This window comes from Leptodactylus fuscus, chromosome 2, assembly GCF_031893055.1.
Source record: "Leptodactylus fuscus isolate aLepFus1 chromosome 2, aLepFus1.hap2, whole genome shotgun sequence".
NCBI lineage: Eukaryota > Metazoa > Chordata > Amphibia > Anura > Leptodactylidae > Leptodactylus > Leptodactylus fuscus.
The window spans coordinates 57,867,043-57,886,070 of NC_134266.1; the positions used below are offsets into that span (position 1 = coordinate 57,867,043).

Sequence of the window (19,028 nt, forward strand, 5' to 3'; positions counted from 1 at the left end):
CTCCTAATGTCCGTGCCAGATTTTGAGCGGACACTACCTGTCGGACACAGACGGTAGTGTGAACGCCCCCTTAGACAGTGGATAAACTCTTTACGATGTAACACTGTGTCCCAAAATTTTGCTGAATTTATTGGTATTAACTAAGATAAGAAAACAAATAGAGTAAGTTAGATAATACAATAAAGAGGCGTTAGATTTATCATCCAGCATCAGTCACTGTGATAATTCTGATACATTTTTAGACTATCTAGTCTAATTCTATTACAGTCTTATTACTAACCCATGGTGTCTTTAGTTTAAAGGGAGGTGGTGGACTCCCATTAAATGAAATTTGTGCCGACAGGAAATAGTAGGGTTCTGGGTAGCAAAAGCAGTGCTCCCCCAACGGCCGAAAGCCTTTCCCAGTGCACCAATGGCCTAATTAGCATCATGATTCAAAGTTGTTTTGCCCCAAATGTACAAAAGTGACATAACAAAGGTACATTATATATGACTGTAATGTGCTCCATAACATGGTGTGCACTGTTGAAATACTGGGGAAGTGGTAGACTCCCTTTAAAAAGACACTCCAGCCCAAACGAAAGTTTCCGGTGTTGCTCATTATGGTATTCCATGTGTCATTATCCCACCCGTTCTTCTTATCTCTATTTCTATCTTTACACATAAGACTGGAGCCACTGACAGTGAGAATCCGGCTCCAGTGACACATTTTTCTATGTGAGTCTAAGGAGAGTTTTTGTCACCCATATAGGTTTGAGCAGTAGGGACAGAAACTCTTATCACAGTTACTGCTGACTATTAGACAGCTCCTACTGCAAAGTATAATGAAGGAGATGACAAGTTGTATACTAATGGTGCTGGCTCTAGCTGCAGAGGTGATGCTATGCTGAAGCATCATGGGATAGATTGCAAAAGATAAAAAAAAACAGGGGAGATCTAAAAAATCCAGTGCCGAGCGAGGTTGCTCGGGGCACCGCGGCGCGGCCCGGACCTAACAAAACGCAGGTCAGGTCGGTTTGTTAGAAGTGCGAGGCCCTTAAGCTCAAACAGCCCATAAGTAAGCAAAGAGTAAAAGAGACATAGAAATCTGTTATATTGAAATTTCTCACTTCAAAATTATTGCGTCAGTGTGAAATACTTAAAGAAGCCCACAAGAAATGGGCCGGGCGACCCCTCTCTCCACACACACAGACACACATTGGCGATTCACTCTCAGTGTCACGTAAGCGACTGAGTAGTGTAGAGGGCAGAGTTAGTTCGCATTGCGCCAGTCTTTTGTTCTCGCGTTTGAGTAGTGCTGTTCACGTATGTAGTAGTGATTGTGTGAGTCGGCGTATGTCTATATACATCTACAATGGCCTCTCACGATCGTGACGTGGCAGAAAATATGAATATTGGCTATATTTTACAGTTTTGACCTGCTATTGGCATATTTTATGATACACCATGTCAACTTTTTGCTTTTGGGTTTAGCTAACCATTTTCAGCACGCTAAAACATGAAAATATACACAGAAAACGCATTATTTTGTATAAAATAAATTCAGTCAATGCGTACTACCTATAAATGGCAACTGATCAAATTTTCAGGCTGCTAATTTAGTACATTAGAAACTACTATAATAGTACACAAATAAGGTCACTTTTATAAGGTGGTCAAACACAGCTAACTACCGTATATACTCGAGTATAAGCCGACCCGAATATAAGCCGACCCCCCTAATTTTACCACAAAAAACTGGGAAAACTTATTGACTCGAGTATAAGCCGAGGGGGGGAAATGCAGCAGCTACTGGAAAATTTCAAAAATTAAAATGGTCGGAGTTTTTGGGTGCAGTAGTTGCTGGATGCTGGGGAAGGGGAGGGGGTGTTTTGGTTGTCTGTCTGCCCCTTCCCTGAGCTTGAGGAATGTTTTTTCTTCCCCACTTGGAATTCAGCCTGGCTGAATATAGGGTATCTGCAGTGCTCCTATTAACCCCTTCCCGACGGAACAGGAGCACTGCAGATCCCCTATATTCAGTAGACCGGGCACTTTCAGACATATGGATACCTAATGTGTATGTGTTTCACAGTCATTTTCTACTTTTGTATGTATTCTAGGGAAAGGAGGGATTCAGAACTTTTATTTTTTTTATATATTTTTTTTTTTTTTTGCGCTATTTTATGGGAGATTCTATACATTGATATAGTGGCTGGTCATAGACACCCCCCAACACCCTCCTTTAAAAAAAAATAAAAAATTTTTTTGACTTGAGTATAAGCCGAGGGGGGCTTTTTCAGCACAAAAACTGGGCTGAAAAATTCGGCTTATACTCGAGTATATATGGTAGTTTACAAAAAACGCCTCAAAAACACATTTTTAGGGCTAATTTTTTTAAAAAATCCAGACCCCCCGGTAAGTAGGCCGCCACCGAAGTCAATTGCCCAGGGCCCCACAAAGCCTGGATCCGCCACTGGTCTTATATACTACATGTAGGATATATATTTGGGAGAAGCTGACAGTTACAGTACACTGCTCCACATACGTTCCAGGATAATACATCTCTCTCTCATTGGAGTTTAACCATCACCTCTATGAACACCCAGTGGCGGTATACTATGTAAGTAAGCTGTATAGCTCTACATTAGATCTTTATTGAATGGAAACATAAATCACTTTTTTCTATTGCAGTGAATACAATATTTCATGGTGGATCAATCTCTTTAACAGGTGGCAGTGCCTTTTAATACCAATATCTGCCAATCCTCAAAGAGATTCTGACAACTTGCTTTAATACAATATGAGATATATGTAATAAATGGAACAAATGAAGAATCATGTGTTGTAATAGTTATGTATAATACACTGTATAAATCAGTCAAGGAGAAAAAATCCAGATATACCTTCTTGTGGTGCATGGCTTCCAAAAAGACTTTGCATTGCTTGTAGACATCATGACCTGCTTTATGGTACGTCTTTAAGAACTCGATAAAATCTTTAGATACCCGATCAGTCTCGATGCTGTACTGGCGTGTGAGGGAGGGGCTGGGCGCTTTAGCTTCTTTCATATCTGTTTCCAAAAAAATCACATAAAAAATGTATTTTATTGAGATCTTTGTGAACATTACACAACTTTTTTCCAAACCACTTTAATGTATAATACAAAGCATGGTTATATAATGTATGGCTGATACAAAAGAAGTAGCAGATACAGATAGTTTCAAAGGAATCTTATGACAGATTTTCACATTTTATAAGACAATTTATAACACTTACTGGGTGACTTGTCATGACAAGAATCTTTAAAGGGATTATCCACTTTAATAAAGTGTTACGGGTAGTGAAGCAGTATCCCATACATGTGAATAGGACCCTGCTGCAGTACTAACAATAGCTAGGAAAGACGGCGAGTGAGCACTGCAGCTTCTGGCATGTAAACAATGGGAAGTAGTGAACAGGCTGCGGTGTTCCTCCAATTCTGCCAAACTGTCAAAAGGGTTGTCCTACTCATATTTTTATTATTTAATAGTGCTGCTGAAGGTCCTATACTCATACCACTACTCACCAGTCAGGGCCTCTGACTAGAGCGGTGACAGCTCCTGTCATCTGTATACAGGTCCTCCGGGTGACGTCACCAGTGACATCCTGCTTGTTCTAGGGGATCACTGCAGCCAATCACAGGTCTCAGTGGTGACCTGATCACAAATGGCACGTGACTGATTGTAAAGAGGTGACCACTGGGGCCACAGGGTTGCATGAATCAATGATTCTCTCTTGTGAATCCATGCCTCTTTTGTCAAGATAGCACTGTTTCAGTCAATATGCAAAGGAGCTATTTAGAGCAATGAGGATGTTACCACTTACCTCTTTGGAGCAATGGTCATGCCCTCATTGCGCTGAGGGGCTCATTTGCATATTGACAAAAAAAAGTGCATTACCTTGGCAATGGAGGTATTGACTCATAAATGGTTGATTCAGGTGGCCCTAACCTATCTATCTGCAGGGCTGGGGGGATATGCTGGTTCTGGTGCCCCTAACCTATCTGCAGGGCTGGGTTGCTATGCTGGTTCTGGTGCCCCTAACCTATCTATCTGCAGGGCTGGGGGGATATGCTGGTTCTGGTGCCCCTAACCTATATATCTGCAGGGCTGGGGGATATACTGGTTCTGGTGCCCCTAACCTATCTATCTGCAGAGCTGGGGGGGATATGCTGGTTCTGGTGCCCCTAACCTATCCATCTACAGGGCTGGGGTGATATGCTGGTTCTGGTGCCCCTAACCTATCTATCTACAGGGCTGGGGGGATAGGCTGGTTCTGGTGCCCCTAACCTATCTATCTACAGGGCTGGGGTGATATGCTGGTTCTGGTGACACTAACCTATCTATCTGCAGGGCTGGGGTGATATGCTGGTTCTGGTGCCCCTAACCTATCTATCTACAGGGCTGGGGGGATAGGCTGGTTCTGGTGCCCCTAACCTATCTATCTACAGGGCTGGGGTGATATGCTGGTTCTGGTGACACTAACCTATCTATCTGCAGGGCTGGGGGGATATGCTGGTTCTGGTGACACTAACCTATCTATCTGCAGGGCTGGGGGGATATGCTGGTTCTGGTGACACTAACCTATCTATCTGCAGGGCTGGGGGGATATGCTGGTTCTGGTGCCCCTAACCTATCTATCTGCAGGGCTGGGGGGATATGCTGGTTCTGGTGACACTAACCTATCTATCTGCAGGGCTGGGGGGATATGCTGGTTCTGGTGACACTAACCTATCTATCTACAGGGCTGGGTTGATATGCTGGTTCTGGTGACACTAACCTATCTATCTACAGGGCTGGGTTGATATGCTGGTTCTGGTGCCCCTAACCTATCTATCTGCAGGGCTGGGGGGATATGCTGGTTCTGGTGCCCCTAACCTATCTATCTGCAGGGCTGGGGGGGATGCTGGTTCTGGTGCCCCTAACCTATCTATCTGCAGGGCTGGGGGGATATGCTGGTTCTGGTGCCTCTAACCTATCTATCTGCAGGGCTGGGGGGGATGCTGGGTTCTGGTGCCCCTAACCTATCTATCTGCAGGGCTGGGGGATATGCTGGTTCTGGTGACAGTAACCTATCTATCTGCAGGGCTGGGGGGGATGCTGGGTTCTGGTGCCCCTAACCTATCTATCTGCAGGGCTGGGGGATATGCTGGTTCTGGTGACAGTAACCTATCTATCTGCAGGGCTGGGGGGATATGCTGGTTCTGGTGACAGACTCCCTTAAACCCATAAAACCAGGGCAATTTACTGTCCTGTTTAAGCCTCACAAACTCAAAAAGCTACAACAGAATCGCATTGTGTGAACACAACCTTATCCACCATCTGATTAGTATGAGGCTAAGTCTTATTATGTTGGATCTGTGACTGTAACATGGATTTAGTCTCTGGCCTGATGAAATGAGATTGCATTAAACCACTGATATGTGTGAACATTCTCGAAGTGCAATGATAACAGATATAAGCACATAGACGACATGTATGTTAGGCACCCACCTCTGAACTTGTCATAAAGCACTGGGAGTGTAATGAAATAAAATATGACAATGACACATTAAAACAAAGAATGAGTAATACAAATGATAAATGAACAAAGGAATGGCGAACTAAAAGACAAAAAGCAACCAACAGCCAGGAATAGACATGTGATAGCACGACACTGCAAACAGTATACACAGGGAAGATGGCAGAACAGGAGAAGGATGGATCATCCATTACACATATTACTGGAAGCTCAAGAATATTTCCCCTTCTACACTACTAGCAATACAAATTGTATTCAACCATTGCTTATTTACATCTTATTCTGGAAAATTTGGGTAAAAAAAAATCAATAGCTTAACTACTATAGCTCTCAAAAGGACTGTAAGATTTTCCAGACTGTCAAATGGTAAATCTGAATACAGTAGAAGGGAGTGTTTCCCAAAAATGGATCATCAGATATGTCATTCAGAAAAATCTGGGTAATGAAGTTTTCTGGGCATCCAGTTTTCCCAACAGTATTACTAGAAGAACTCGCTGACCACAAGTTTTTGAGAGTTTCTCCTCGGGTAGAGTGCTCTACATAGAAATAAAGAGTCTCAAAGACAATACAATGCTGCTGGGGAAAATAAAGGGATGCAAAAGAAAGCTGGGCCTAGAGCGCCACCTGTTGGAATGCAGGGCTATAGGTCACCACCGAGCCCTTTAAACAGGACTTGTTACATGACTAGCATGTAAGCCAAACCAAACACTTGTCTGCAGACAGCCATGGGTGCTGGTTAGCTGTGACAAAGTGACAGAAGAGAAGAATCTAAGGAGCAACCCTCATGGGGATAACCCTGCTTAGGACTCCCATTAGTCAGAATGAACAGCTGCTCTGTATGATCAGACAAGGACAACCATTTACAGAAATCCAGAGGGGAAATGTATGACTGGCTGGAGCTTCTCACTGCAAAAATGGCTCTTTGGCATAGCAACATGCTGAAAGAGGATCAGCCTGGAGAAGCTACAGCAGAGAGCCATGGAAAGAGCAGCTTTCACATAGTCATCCATTCATCCATGCTGGTGAGGGTCAAAACTAGACCCCAGACCATTGGCTCATTGGTGATGGACCTGCAGTTTGTTCATCAAGGGGCTGTCTTATAAAGAGACCTAAGAGAATAACTTCAGGATACATAGTACTGTGCAAAAGTTTTAGGTGGTGGTGGTAGCAGAGCCCAACAAAGTAAGAATGCTTTCAAAAAATGCAAGTGTTAATAGTTAATATAATAATAATAATACATTTTATTTATATAGCGCCAACATATTCCGCAGCGCTGTACAATTTATAGGGTTCAGATACAGACATACATAACAAAGAACGTCATTTCACACAATGGGACTGAGGGCCCTGCTCAAAAGAGCTTACAATCTATGAGGTAGAGGGGGTGACACAAGAGGTAGCAGGGGCGGCATTGCTTATACAGTGTTCAGACAATTTTGTGCATTAGGAATTGTGATAGGTTTGTCTGAAAAGATGTGTCTTTAGTTTGCGTTTGAAACTGTAGAAGTTGGGAGTTAATCTTATTGTCCGGGGTAGAGCATTCCAGAGAAGTGGTGCAGCTCGGGAGAAGTCTTGTATACGAGCATGGGAGGTTCTGATAATAGAGGATGTAAGTGTTAGGTCATTGAGTGAGCGGAGAACACGGGCTGGGCGGTAGACAGAGATGAGGGAGGAAATGTAGGGAGGTGCGGCATTATGGAGAGCCTTGTGGATGAGAGTAATAACTTTATATTTTATTCTATAATGAATAGGCAGCCAATGTAGTGACTGGCACAGACCGGAGGCATCGCTGTAGCGTAGCTGTAGCGTCTAGCCTGATAGTTTATTTTTGTCAATTAACAAAATGTAAAGTGAATGAACAAAAGAGAAATATGGTAGTGGGCTGCAGACAGAAAGTGCCACAAAAAAAAAAAAGCACTTTCCCCAAAAAGTCTGAAGAGTTTTCCTCTATGGATTCTCTGTGTCAAATATACAGTGTTGGCCAAAAGTATTGGCACCCCTGCAATTCTGTCAGATAATACTCATTTTCTTCCAGAAAATGATTGCAATCACAAACTCTTTGGTATTATTATCTTCATTTAATTTGTCTTCAATGGAAAACCACAAAAAGAATTGTCAAAAAGCCAAATTGGATATAATTCCACAGCAAACATAAAAAAGGGGGTGGACAAAAGTATTGGCAGTGTTTGAAAAATCATGTGATACTTCTCTAATTTGTGTAATTAACAGCACCTGTTACTTACCTGAGGCACCTAACAGGTGGTGGCAATAACTAAATCACACTTGCAGCCAGTTGAAATGGATTAAAGTTGACTCAACCTCTGTCCTTGTGTGTACCACATTGAGCATGGAGAAATGAAAGAAGACCAAAGAACTGTCTGAGGACTTGAGAAGCAAAATTGTGAGGAAGCATGAGTAATCTCAAGGCTACAAGTCCATCTCCAAAGACCTGAATGTTCCTGTGTCTACCGTGCGCAGTGGCATCAAGAAGTGTAAAGCCCATGGCACTGTGGCTAACCTCCCTAGATGTGGACGGAAAGGAAAAATTGACTAAAGATTTCAACGCAAGATTGTGCGAATGGTGGATAAAGAACCTCGACTAACATCCAAACAAGTTCAAACTGCCCTGCAGTTCGAGGGTACAACAGTGTCAACCCGTACTATCCGCCGGCGTCTGAATGAGAAGGGACTGTATGGTAGGATACCCAGGAAGACCCCACTTCTTACACAGAAACATAAAAAAGCCAGGCTGGAGTTTGCCAAAACTTACCTGAGAAAGCCAAAAACGTTTTTGAAGAATGTTCTCTGGTCAGATGAGACAAAAGTAGAGCTTTATGGGAAAACGTATCAACATAGAGTTTACAGGAAAAAAAAGAGGCCTTCAAAGAAAAGAACACGGTCCCTACAGTCAAACATGGCAGAGGTTCCCTGATGTTTTGGGGTTGCTTTGCTGCCTCTGGCACTGGACTGCTTGACCGTGTACATGGCATTATGAAGTCTGAAGACTATCAACACATTGTGCAGCATAATGTAGGGCCCATTGTGAGAAAGCTGGGTCTCCCTCAGAGGTCATGGGTCTTCCAGCAGGACAATGACCCAAAACACACTTCAAAAAGCACTAGAAAATGGTTTGAGAGAAAGCACTGGAGACTTGTAAAGTGGCCAGCAATGAGTCCAGACCTGAATCCCATAGAACACCTGTGGGGGGAGAGATCTCTTGATGGCAGTTTGGAGAAGGCCTCCTTCACATCTCAGGGACCTGGAGCAGTTTGCCAAAGAAGAATGGTCTAAAATTCCAGCAGAGCATTGTAAGAATCTCATTGATGGTTACCGGAAGCGGTTGTTCGCAGTTATTTTGTCTAAAGGTTGTGCTACCAAGTATTAGGCTGAGGGTGACAAAACTTTTGTCTGGCCCATTTTTGGAGTTTTGTGTAAAATGATCAATGATTTGAATTTTTTTTTTCATTCTCTTTTGTGTTTTTTCATTGCAAGTAAATAAATGAAGATATTAATACCAAAGAGTTTGTGCTTGCAATTATTTTCTGGAAGAACAAGAGTATTATCTGACAGAATTGCAGGGGTTGCCAATACTTTTGGCCAACACTGTACCTATAGGGAAACTGTCAGCAATTCCAAAAATATAATTGGCACGCTGAGATTTACAAAAATGAAACGGTTTTTGAAATAGCCGCACGTGTGCTGTGGATATTTTTCTGCAACGTGTGGATGGGATTAACCAGAGGTACTATAAGACATGGTGGTTTTCGCCACAGAAAATTGCAGCATTTATACTACATGGAGCTCCGGCCTCAATCACATCAATATTTGGTGTGACCGCCCTTTGCCTTCCATTAATTCTTCTTGGTATATATTGTAGACAGTTTTTGAAGAAACTCAGCATGGAGGTTATTTTAGACATCTTGGAGAACTGGAGCACAGATTCTCTTTCTATGTAGGCTTACTGAAATCCTTCTGTCTTGTCATCTAATCCTAGATAGACTGGGTGTATGAAGAAAGAAATTTGGAGTCAATTAGACACCCCCCTGATGATACTGCATTATGGATAGGTATCTGCCTGTATTTCTAAGCATTAAGGAAACTATTAACCCTGAACTAATCCAACTCCATTATTTGAAATGTAACCCCAAACTAGCAGGACTTTCTACCATGTTTCATTGTTGCCTGTAGACACTTAGAATTGTACCCTCCTCCAGTCCTTCGGTGAATGAACTGCATTCTCTTACAGCCAAATATTTCACATTTTAACCCAGTGCAGGGTACCTGCTACTATTTCTCGGTATCCCAGTTTTATGCATCGTTGAGTCACTAGGCTTTAATTCCTTTTTAATGTATGGCTTTTGGGCCACAATTCTTCCATGAAGACCACGTCTGATCAGACATCTTTAAATAGTACATGGGGGTACCTGGGTCCCACTGGTTCCTGCACTGTTAGGGAAAGTTCACACTGAGTATACGCCAGCTTATTCTGAACGTAAAACACGTTCAGAATCAGCGGCGTATAAAGCAGTTCCATTCATTTCTATGGGAGCCGGCATACGAGCGCTCCCCATAGAAATGAATGGGCTGCTTTTTTCACTACGAGCACTCCCATTGAAGTGAATGGGAAGTGCCCGCGTGTACGGCTCGGCATGAGCAGAGCTAGCCGTACACGCGAGCACTTTCCATTCACTTCAATGGGACTGCTCGTACCCAACTCGTGCTCGTGCCCAACCACTATGGTCCTCAAGGTTGCCAATTTAATAGTGTCCTCAATGCTTTGAAATACATATACATATCCATCATGCAATACCATAAAGGAGGCATCTGAATGGCTCCAAATTTACTCTGCAGCAGAACAACGACCCCGAAAATACATCCCAAGTCATTACAAATTATCCTCGGCGTAAAGTCCTAGAAGTAATGACATGGCCCTCACTGAACCTTGACCTCAACATTCAGTCCGTCTGGGATTACATGGACACAGAAGGCCTACATCCATAGCAAGCCCATATCAATATAAGATCTATGGTTAGTTCTCCAAGACGTTTGTCTGCTGAGTTCCTTTGTCTGCAAATGTACCTAGAGATCGAACGGGGACGCTCACATGACCCAGAGTCAGATATTCTGCAAAGAGACAAAACTTCTAACTCTCTGCAGCTGTATGACTATATAGGGATGGGTACACTGCGGAAAAATCTTATTCCCGACATAACCCCTTTAAGTGCTTTATACAGCAACTTAACCCAAGTGACTGCAGCACAACATTCAAAATACACCAAGTGCACTGTGAACCTGATGAAGATCCCAGGAAAGGACTGAAATGCGTTGAATTAAACCAAGTTTTATGGAAGAACCATCAATAGGATTCTACATATTCTGAAACTGCATGGTCCAAAACGGATTTCTGAATCCTGTGGCCCACCCAGTTAAAATATATAACTCCAATACTTGGAGCCAGCTATAAACCCTTACATAATCTTAGAAGAACCTCATCTGCTGAGTGGTTCCATGTTACGATCCTTGAAGAGTTTACCTTGATACCAGATGATATTGCCCTGTATTCTTTTTGGTCATTCTCTGACTAGTTATTCGGGGGGTATCTGAATACCACCAATTATGATGCTGTCAGCACAATCAATGGATGCTCCATCCCTTCCCTGTCTGCTGATGGGTAGCACTGTGCTCGTGAGCATAATACAGCAATGCTAGGCACAATGTGTTGAAAATCTAGAACCACATTGAACCTCGACTATAGTGAACGTATGACAAGGTGGAGATACATTTTTTTATAAGGTTTCAAGAGCTCAACACAAACACACTCCACTCTGATATAGGACAGCAAAAACACACGTAAGCACGTAGCACTGACTAAGCTAGGTTACCTTCAGCAGGGGAGGCCAGCTCCCAAGGAGGGACAAAAAGACCCTTGAGGTCCCTGAGAATATCAGCGCTGCGCTCCCTCCCTCCTGCCTGCACCGGCTTACCAGACTTCTCTTCAATATCTGAATTATTTCAGATAGCCAAAAATGGTTAAATGACCAGGGGAGCGGAGAAATCAGGAGGAAAAATAAATGCAGAAAAGGAGTTAATAATGATAAATGACTGAAACATAAAGTGCAAAATAAAGAATCGCAGTACCAAGCAACATCATGCAGTGGTCAACAGCAAGGATGAATGCAGACTCCTACTGATTCAAGTTTGTGTGTCCAATTCCTCAGGAAAAAATAGGGACCCCCCCCCAATGTACAAATCATGACTGAGGCGCCACCTAATATGCATTACCTGCATTTCTGGAACGCCATGTTTATGTGTGCATATGTATTGTGATTATATATATATATATTATACTATACACCTGCCTTAGTGTATTTAACTGCATACAGGTATGAAATGTTGCTCTATACTGGGTGAATATATGTTTGCACTTGACCCCGTTTTCTGAATAGCTGCTTCTTTCGATAATTTAGTGCAGTAAGTTGGAGGACCTGAGTCTGATCTTTAAAGGAGTGAACCACATAACTTGCTGCTTTAACTGTGCTGCTGCAATTCCTTGGCTTTGCTCTCAAGACAAAGATGTGGCCTGCATCTACTGAGTATTTACTGCGCATCCTTTAGATATGCCATAAACACTTGAGATTGGTGTACCCCTTTAAGGAACCAAAAAAAAAATCATCTGTAGGGGACATAAGCTACATTTCAGGACTCCTTTAATCAAAATGGGAATATTACATGACTAATTTACAAGTGGTCATTTATGTGTAGGACATAACTAGTCAAGAGCAATGCATCAGCACAGTAAGATACCACATGTTGCTGTATACAGCGTTGTAGTTACCTTTCTTCGGCACACTTTTGGATGAGGCAGTAAAGAATTTTTTTACTGTTGTCACTTTTCTCGTCTTCTCATTGGATTTCTTTTCTTCAAACTTGGTAAAGCCGAGAGATGGTTGCCCTCCTTGTGCGCCTTGGCTGCTGGCATAAGCCTCCTCTTCCTCCCGCTGCAAGCTATAATGGCAAATGTCAACAGGTCATGTCTAGAGCTCCAATATAAGCCTGTGAAATGCTAAGATAATATTGCCTGTGGGATTACCCAGTATATTGTGTGGATTCAAGAAATGATGTCAGAAAAGGTCAAGATAACAGAGTGATACTTATACAACTTGTAAATATTGGCATGGATGACAATTTGATAATAATCTAGAAATAGGCACAGAAACCTCCAGTATTAGGACGTTGGAAAACATATGATGCCCCATATATGAGCCTCATTTTATGAAGGTAAAATCCCTTTAATCCACAATATCTTGCTCATCTGATTTACAGACATAGGTGATACAATGACCCAGTGGAAAATGTTGATCTCTCAGAACCAGATGATCAAAGACACAGCTATCTCCAGAGAAAAGATTACCAAGATGAGACAATCTCTTTTGTATGGATAACCGGCCTGGAGATCAGTTGATCACTGTTGATTTGGATTGTAAAACTCACAAGGATTCAAAGCGCAGGAAGCGTTGTGGAGTAGGGGAGTCAATGGCTGCCACATAGGCACTGATCCCAAACATTCACAGGGGTCTGTTATTTTACAGAACGTCAATTTAAACTTCAAGTTTAAGACTAGCATAAGAACAGCCGCTTTAGATAAACCTCCCCCATTGTGTTTGGAAGCAAAGTGGTTGAAACCGCAGTGGATGACAGCACACAGACTAGCCCCAATGAAAGGGGTTTAAAGGGGTTATCTAGTCTATAATTAGGATAGGACAACAATATAGAATCCTCAAGGGTTCAGGTCCGACAGCCAGATGTCCCCTGACGGACCTGAACTATAAAGAGGCGGGTGCTAGTGTGACCCTGGCGTAACTCCTTTAATGAAGCTCTGAACCGCTGCCAATTCATAACGGCAAACAGAGGAAGAATCCCGTTGATCGGCCTCATATCTGCTGAAGGTTCCATGGAAGAATAAATAAAATATATATATCATGTTATTCTGACCTGTATTCCCGCCATTTGAACATAACTTTTACCATCCAGCATGAGACATTGTGATAAATTTGGCCCATCCAGTGTTAAATAACAAAGTAAAGACTAAGTTCAGACATTAAAAATGAACTAGATGCTCCACAAATGTTATTTCATGAGGAATACAAGTATTTACCACTACAGACATGTCAGCAGAGGTGTTCGGTGCCCTTCATGAGATCTTAATATTCTTAGCGGAGTAATAATTCTCTCTTTTAACCATTTAAGTACTGCATGCTGTGAACACAGAAAATGAGTTCTACTTCTATGGAACTATATACAGTAAGTATACCGTTCTGCAAGCTCCCAATCCTCCTGGATTTGCTTCTGTCGTGCCTTCTGGTACTCCTCCCTCCAACATTTGGAGCAGAACCCTTGCCACGCTGGGTTTCCATAGTAGCCACATCCTTTTTTACAGAGTAATTCCGACTGGTCCACGTGGATGGCTCGTCTCTCCGATTTAAGACTCATCTTCCTGAGTGATATAAAAAGTCAAATTTAGTGAAGCTAAAGAAGTATTACTACATGAATAAAGCAGACAGCAAAAAAGGTTCAGAAAATGTCGGTGTGGATCGACCATATGAAAAAAAAAAACCCTGTGGGAAATAGTAACGCAAATATTCTCGGTGGCAAACAGAGCTCCAAAAGAACTATGCAGACACCGGTAAATGCATGCGTGCCCTGAAATGGCGCCAATTTCTAACATACACCCTGCGCTGATTCTTTTGTAGTGTAACTGGTCAATCTGTGTAATAACAGCTGTCCTACCCTCCCGGATGTCTCATCCACTAAGTGCTACACACTGCACAGAAGGCTATAATAGGAGAACATGAGACATCCATTAGATGTCCCTACAAGCTTCCCCCGCTGTTATATGTGCATGCATATAAGACTTGACAATGAACCCTATATAACATTAGCTATTCCAAGGCGTTCCACATTCCTTAGTTAATTGCAGAAAAACGTAGTCGTTTCTACATACTGAATGTAAAAAACCCAATGTCATTAAACGTCAACCAGTACTTATACTCTTTGTAAGGCTTTGTTCACATTGCTATTGCATGCTGTGCCATTTTTCCTGGCAAATGTGATGGAGTCTCAAAGGGAAATGTGAACGTAAACCAAAGTACTAGTGAGTATAAAGCACACATTGGCATTGCTATTATGTAGCATGAAAGTATGGCGGTCAAAGTGGGAGCATGCTATGGCATCTATCACATTTCATACTGGTTTCTGATTTTCACCATCATTCCTCAGAAACAGGTCTCTTTATTCAGCTCTATCCTACGCTCCTTGCACCCCAAAGCCCTTTATTTCGGTACAAACACAAATACTGGTTGGCGCAGGCTCATGTAGATTTCTATATACAACCTGGCTCACTATATAAGCAGTTTTACCTTGTGTTCCCCCTATTTCCTCATGTGAGAGCTATTGTTTTGCTTCTTACTGTATATGGTCCTTCTGACCTGTAAAGTGCTATAGAATATGTAAGCGCTATATAAATAAAGATTATAGAAGAATAGAAGATGCCTGCTCAGATTTATACCCACAATGCACCACTGAGCCGCCATACACAGGCCACTGCCACTTGCGCTGATACTGAACATTTCTGACCTACAGATAGACAGGACAACCCACCATTCACTATGTTCTCATTGGATAGATACAGGATAAATATTCCAGCGTGTAAGGACAAATATTGGCAGACTGCGCAGCCTCAGCCACTATGTGTTTGTTTTTGCAAATTTCCATGCACACGAACACCATCAGAAAGTCACAGAAAAACCAGAAGGTCACTAAAGTCAAGAAGAGGAAGTAGAAGAAGCAGGAATGGGCAGATAATGTGATGAGACATCGTCTTACAAATGACAAGTCACCAGCAAGGTCACGAGTTACTGCAGCTCCTCACACCCAGAGATACAACTGCCACAACAAACCAATTACCCAACGGCAAAGAGCCGAACGCCACTCCCCGCCCGAAATTCATGTGAGTGCCATTAATATTGGGTACGGAAAGCAGAGATATAAGGTATTATTTGTTGGGATTCTTATAATGTCCTGCACGGTTAGTAACATAGCAAACAATAAAAACAACAAAAAAACAACCTGACTGTGAATCTGGAAAGCGACAGGAACAACTAATGCAAGTATACGGTGTGAGGACCCCACCTGATATTAAAGGGGTTTTCTGGCCCCAACTGATGACCGATGCAGTATGCGATCTGTCGGGGGTTACATGAATACCTGCACGTGTGACTAGACCACTAACAGCGTCCTCCGGCCAGAAAGTGCTACAGCAGCTGATCTGTGCGGGGTCTGTAATATCTCTAGTGACTGTCCCCACCCCCATTTTCTCTACATATCACAAGCCCTGTACTCTATACCCAGTAACATTCACTGAGAGGCAGCTACAGCTCTCAATACAGAAGCAAGGAAAAGAGACAAAACGCAGGATTTCACAGAAAGGATCCAAAAATTGCTAATAAAGAATATTACAAAATGTATTAATGAAACGGTGACAGAAAAGCTAAAGTTGTCCCAAAATTTAGTTACACTATAAGTTATTGGTGCACTATGGATGTTTCATACTGACTGCCCCCTGATGTACCTGCCATGCCCCTTATTGGCACACAATACCGCACATACATAACTAGTGGCCTTCAGACTTCCAACTTTTTGGATGCTTCATACGTATCTTTATGTTAGAACAGTTTTTCATTTACATGGCACAGACACTCAAAAGAAAATCGTAGTATCAGCTTCCCCGAAGTAGTATAGCGGTGGAAAGCCAAAGAAACATCTGCACATGGAAAAAGAAACTCCGGCCCAGCTCCAGGTGTAGCCACTTGTAAAAGTAAAGGACGTTCCAGGGTCCTGATCAAAATCATTAAAACCAATTTATTGAAAAAATCTAACTAAGTGTTCAACATGGAGATCAGACAATGGCCATCAACAGTCGGCGGAACCCCCCTTATACAGCAAGTCAGTTCTTAGTCATAGTATGGGAGAAAAGGCCAAAAACGCCCAAAGAGAGGTGGAAGCTTCTAAACACATTAATGTAAAAGAAACATACTATGGATACTGCCAGCTGGCGGGATTTAAAATATAGCAGGTCAGTTGTAGTACAGGAGAACAGGCCAAAAGTAGTCACAAATATATCCAACATAGTCACAGATCACATGATTTAATATGGAGCAGCGTCTAGTAAGAGACTGTAAGAACTAAAATTGATGGAGGTGATGAAAGGTTCTTAAAGATTTTATCTTCATATAAGTCACGTTATTTGAAGTCATGTGATCCACCCACACACGTGATTTGTGACAGTGTTGGATATATATGTGACTGCTTTTGGCCTGTTCTCCTATACTACTGACCTGCTAGATTTCAAAAACACATCAGAGGGGTTCAGCCAGCTGGCAGTAGCCATGGTATGTTCTCCACATTGTAGAATTTTTCAGATTTTTCTTTGGCATTAATGTTTTTGCATTAGACTTAAAAAAATAAAAAAATAAATAAAAAAATAAAAAATCATCACAAAACTTCACACCACGAGTCAAATAAAACGAAGGCTAAGTTCACATCTGCCTCGAAGCCTCTGTTGGGGCCTTGGTCATGATGTCCACCTGAAATTATTGGTCAAAAACTTCCTGCACGGAGGACTTTCTCATCATACTGCTTCAGTTATAATACAATATCCACCTGCTATTTTAGCAATCAGCCTATCCATTGTTCTGGTCCTTCTAAAGACCTGAACAATGGATGGCCGACTCTAGTGTGAATCTATTAAAAAAAAAAAAAAAAAGTCAATATAACAAAAAGAAAACCCACAAAAAGAAAACCCACCGGTCAAGTGTACTGGGGTGTCCTTACTCAAGGAGAATTTACTTGACCAATAAAGGAGAGAATGGGAAGAAGTTCATATTTTTCAATAAATGGGTTTTTAATGATTTTCATCAGGAAGCTGACAATTCTTTCATCATTTACATTATATATATCAGCACAGTAATAATACATTTTCATAGTGTGTACCCAACACCACTCTATTCACATGGGACATTCAGGACCCGCCATACTCCACAATGCTCCATTGTCTCCCGCTGCTGTCCGGTCCGGCTGTTCCTCTTGGCTTCTTCTAGCAGAAGTCCTCACCTCACATGACCGGTAAGACAAGTAACCCGGGACATCACTTGCATACGTCCCCCGTGTCCTTTCCTTAGGCTGACGATTAGCCTCAGTGGTCACATCCAGCAAGGACTTTCACTGGAAAACGACTCCGTGAGCAGCAGGATTGGACGGCAGTGGGAGACACCATGGACATGGGTGTATGGGTTTTTCTTCCACCTTCCTCAGCCTCCTTGCAGGAAACTGTATATCCTGGACAACCCCTTTAAGCTTTATTAGTAACATATAGCTCAAATCCCCAAGACCCAGGTCATTACCTTTGTAGAGGCCAGAACTCTTGTCCCTCTGTCTCACCTGCTGACACTCCAACACTCAGACATACATGTGCATTGTACGCCCCAATGTATACCAAACATGGGGGGGAGGGGGTAGTAGAGTCACCAACATTCACAGTTGGGTACTCAACGAAAATGTAAGCTATCATGGGATGTTTCCACAGCCCACAGTATCAGATAGTGAGCTTGGAGATCTATGTCATGGGGCTTCATCCACAGAAATAATATGTGATCCTGACAATCAGTGATCTCCAACCTGTGGCCTAGTGGCTGTGATACTCAGCTGACAGGGCATGCTGGGAGTTGTAGTTTCACCACAGATTGATGGCCACAGCTCTAAATACAACTGGTGTAATGTCAATGTAGACATTGTCAAACTGACAACCCCACAGCAATACCACAGACACGTATAGGAACCCCAGGTACTGTCTGGTGCCCACTAGGGGAGGCTGGGGAGATTATGGCTGGGTACTTGGCTTGTCATTAGAGGGATGGTCCATATAAAAACAAGTCACAGCCGGGAGTGGCCTGAGTGGTGCCCGCTACACTATACAGGGTGTGGTTTGTATCACTCCCTCCCCTCCGCCCCCAGGTCACACTGAGCCCCCTTCCCATATTACAGCACAGCGGCTCACCTGTCCCGGCACAAGCTGTCAGCTCCTGTACGTCTCCCCACTCAGCTCGGACAGTACACAATCCAGGCCTGACGTGCTGACGTCACGGGGATGCGTCTCAAGCCTCGCTCTGGATTGAACTTCCGGTTTTGCGTAGATGTCAATAAAGCGGAATGTTATGTGCGTGAGCCAGGAGACGTAGTGACAGCTAGATGTGTAGTCATGTTCATAGCGGTCAGACTGCAGGGTGTACAGCACTTGGGGCTATAATAAACTGGATCCTCTCTTACTGTCTGCTATTATTGGATTATTAGGGAAATGTTCTATCCTTAGTATAGGTCATACACAGCTGACAGCTGGCCCCCACACGGATCTGCTTTTCGGGGCTGTGAAATCCCCA

At 42.7% G+C, this 19,028-nt stretch overlaps 1 protein-coding gene across 3 annotated transcripts in view; it reads right to left on the reverse strand.

Moving 5' to 3' along the window:
• The window catches only part of RABGEF1 (RAB guanine nucleotide exchange factor 1), a 30,831-nt gene extending 12,094 nt beyond the window's left edge, over positions 1 to 18,737 (reverse strand). Inside the window, exons 1-6 of one of the 3 annotated variants that reach the window (XM_075263804.1) lie at positions 18,650 to 18,737; positions 13,850 to 14,032; positions 12,374 to 12,543; positions 11,421 to 11,540; positions 5,511 to 5,531; positions 2,883 to 3,049 (exon numbers count right to left, since the gene is read on the reverse strand). In XM_075263804.1, coding sequence (XP_075119905.1) covers positions 2,883 to 3,049; positions 5,511 to 5,531; positions 11,421 to 11,540; positions 12,374 to 12,543; positions 13,850 to 14,028 — 657 coding nt within the window. In that variant the 5' untranslated portion in view covers positions 14,029 to 14,032; positions 18,650 to 18,737. The remainder of the gene's footprint in view (positions 1 to 2,882; positions 3,050 to 5,510; positions 5,532 to 11,420; positions 11,541 to 12,373; positions 12,544 to 13,849; positions 14,033 to 18,649) is intronic. The other 2 variants (XM_075263805.1, XM_075263807.1) reach the window with 2 other exon arrangements.
• Between the last annotated feature and the right edge of the window lie 291 nt (positions 18,738 to 19,028).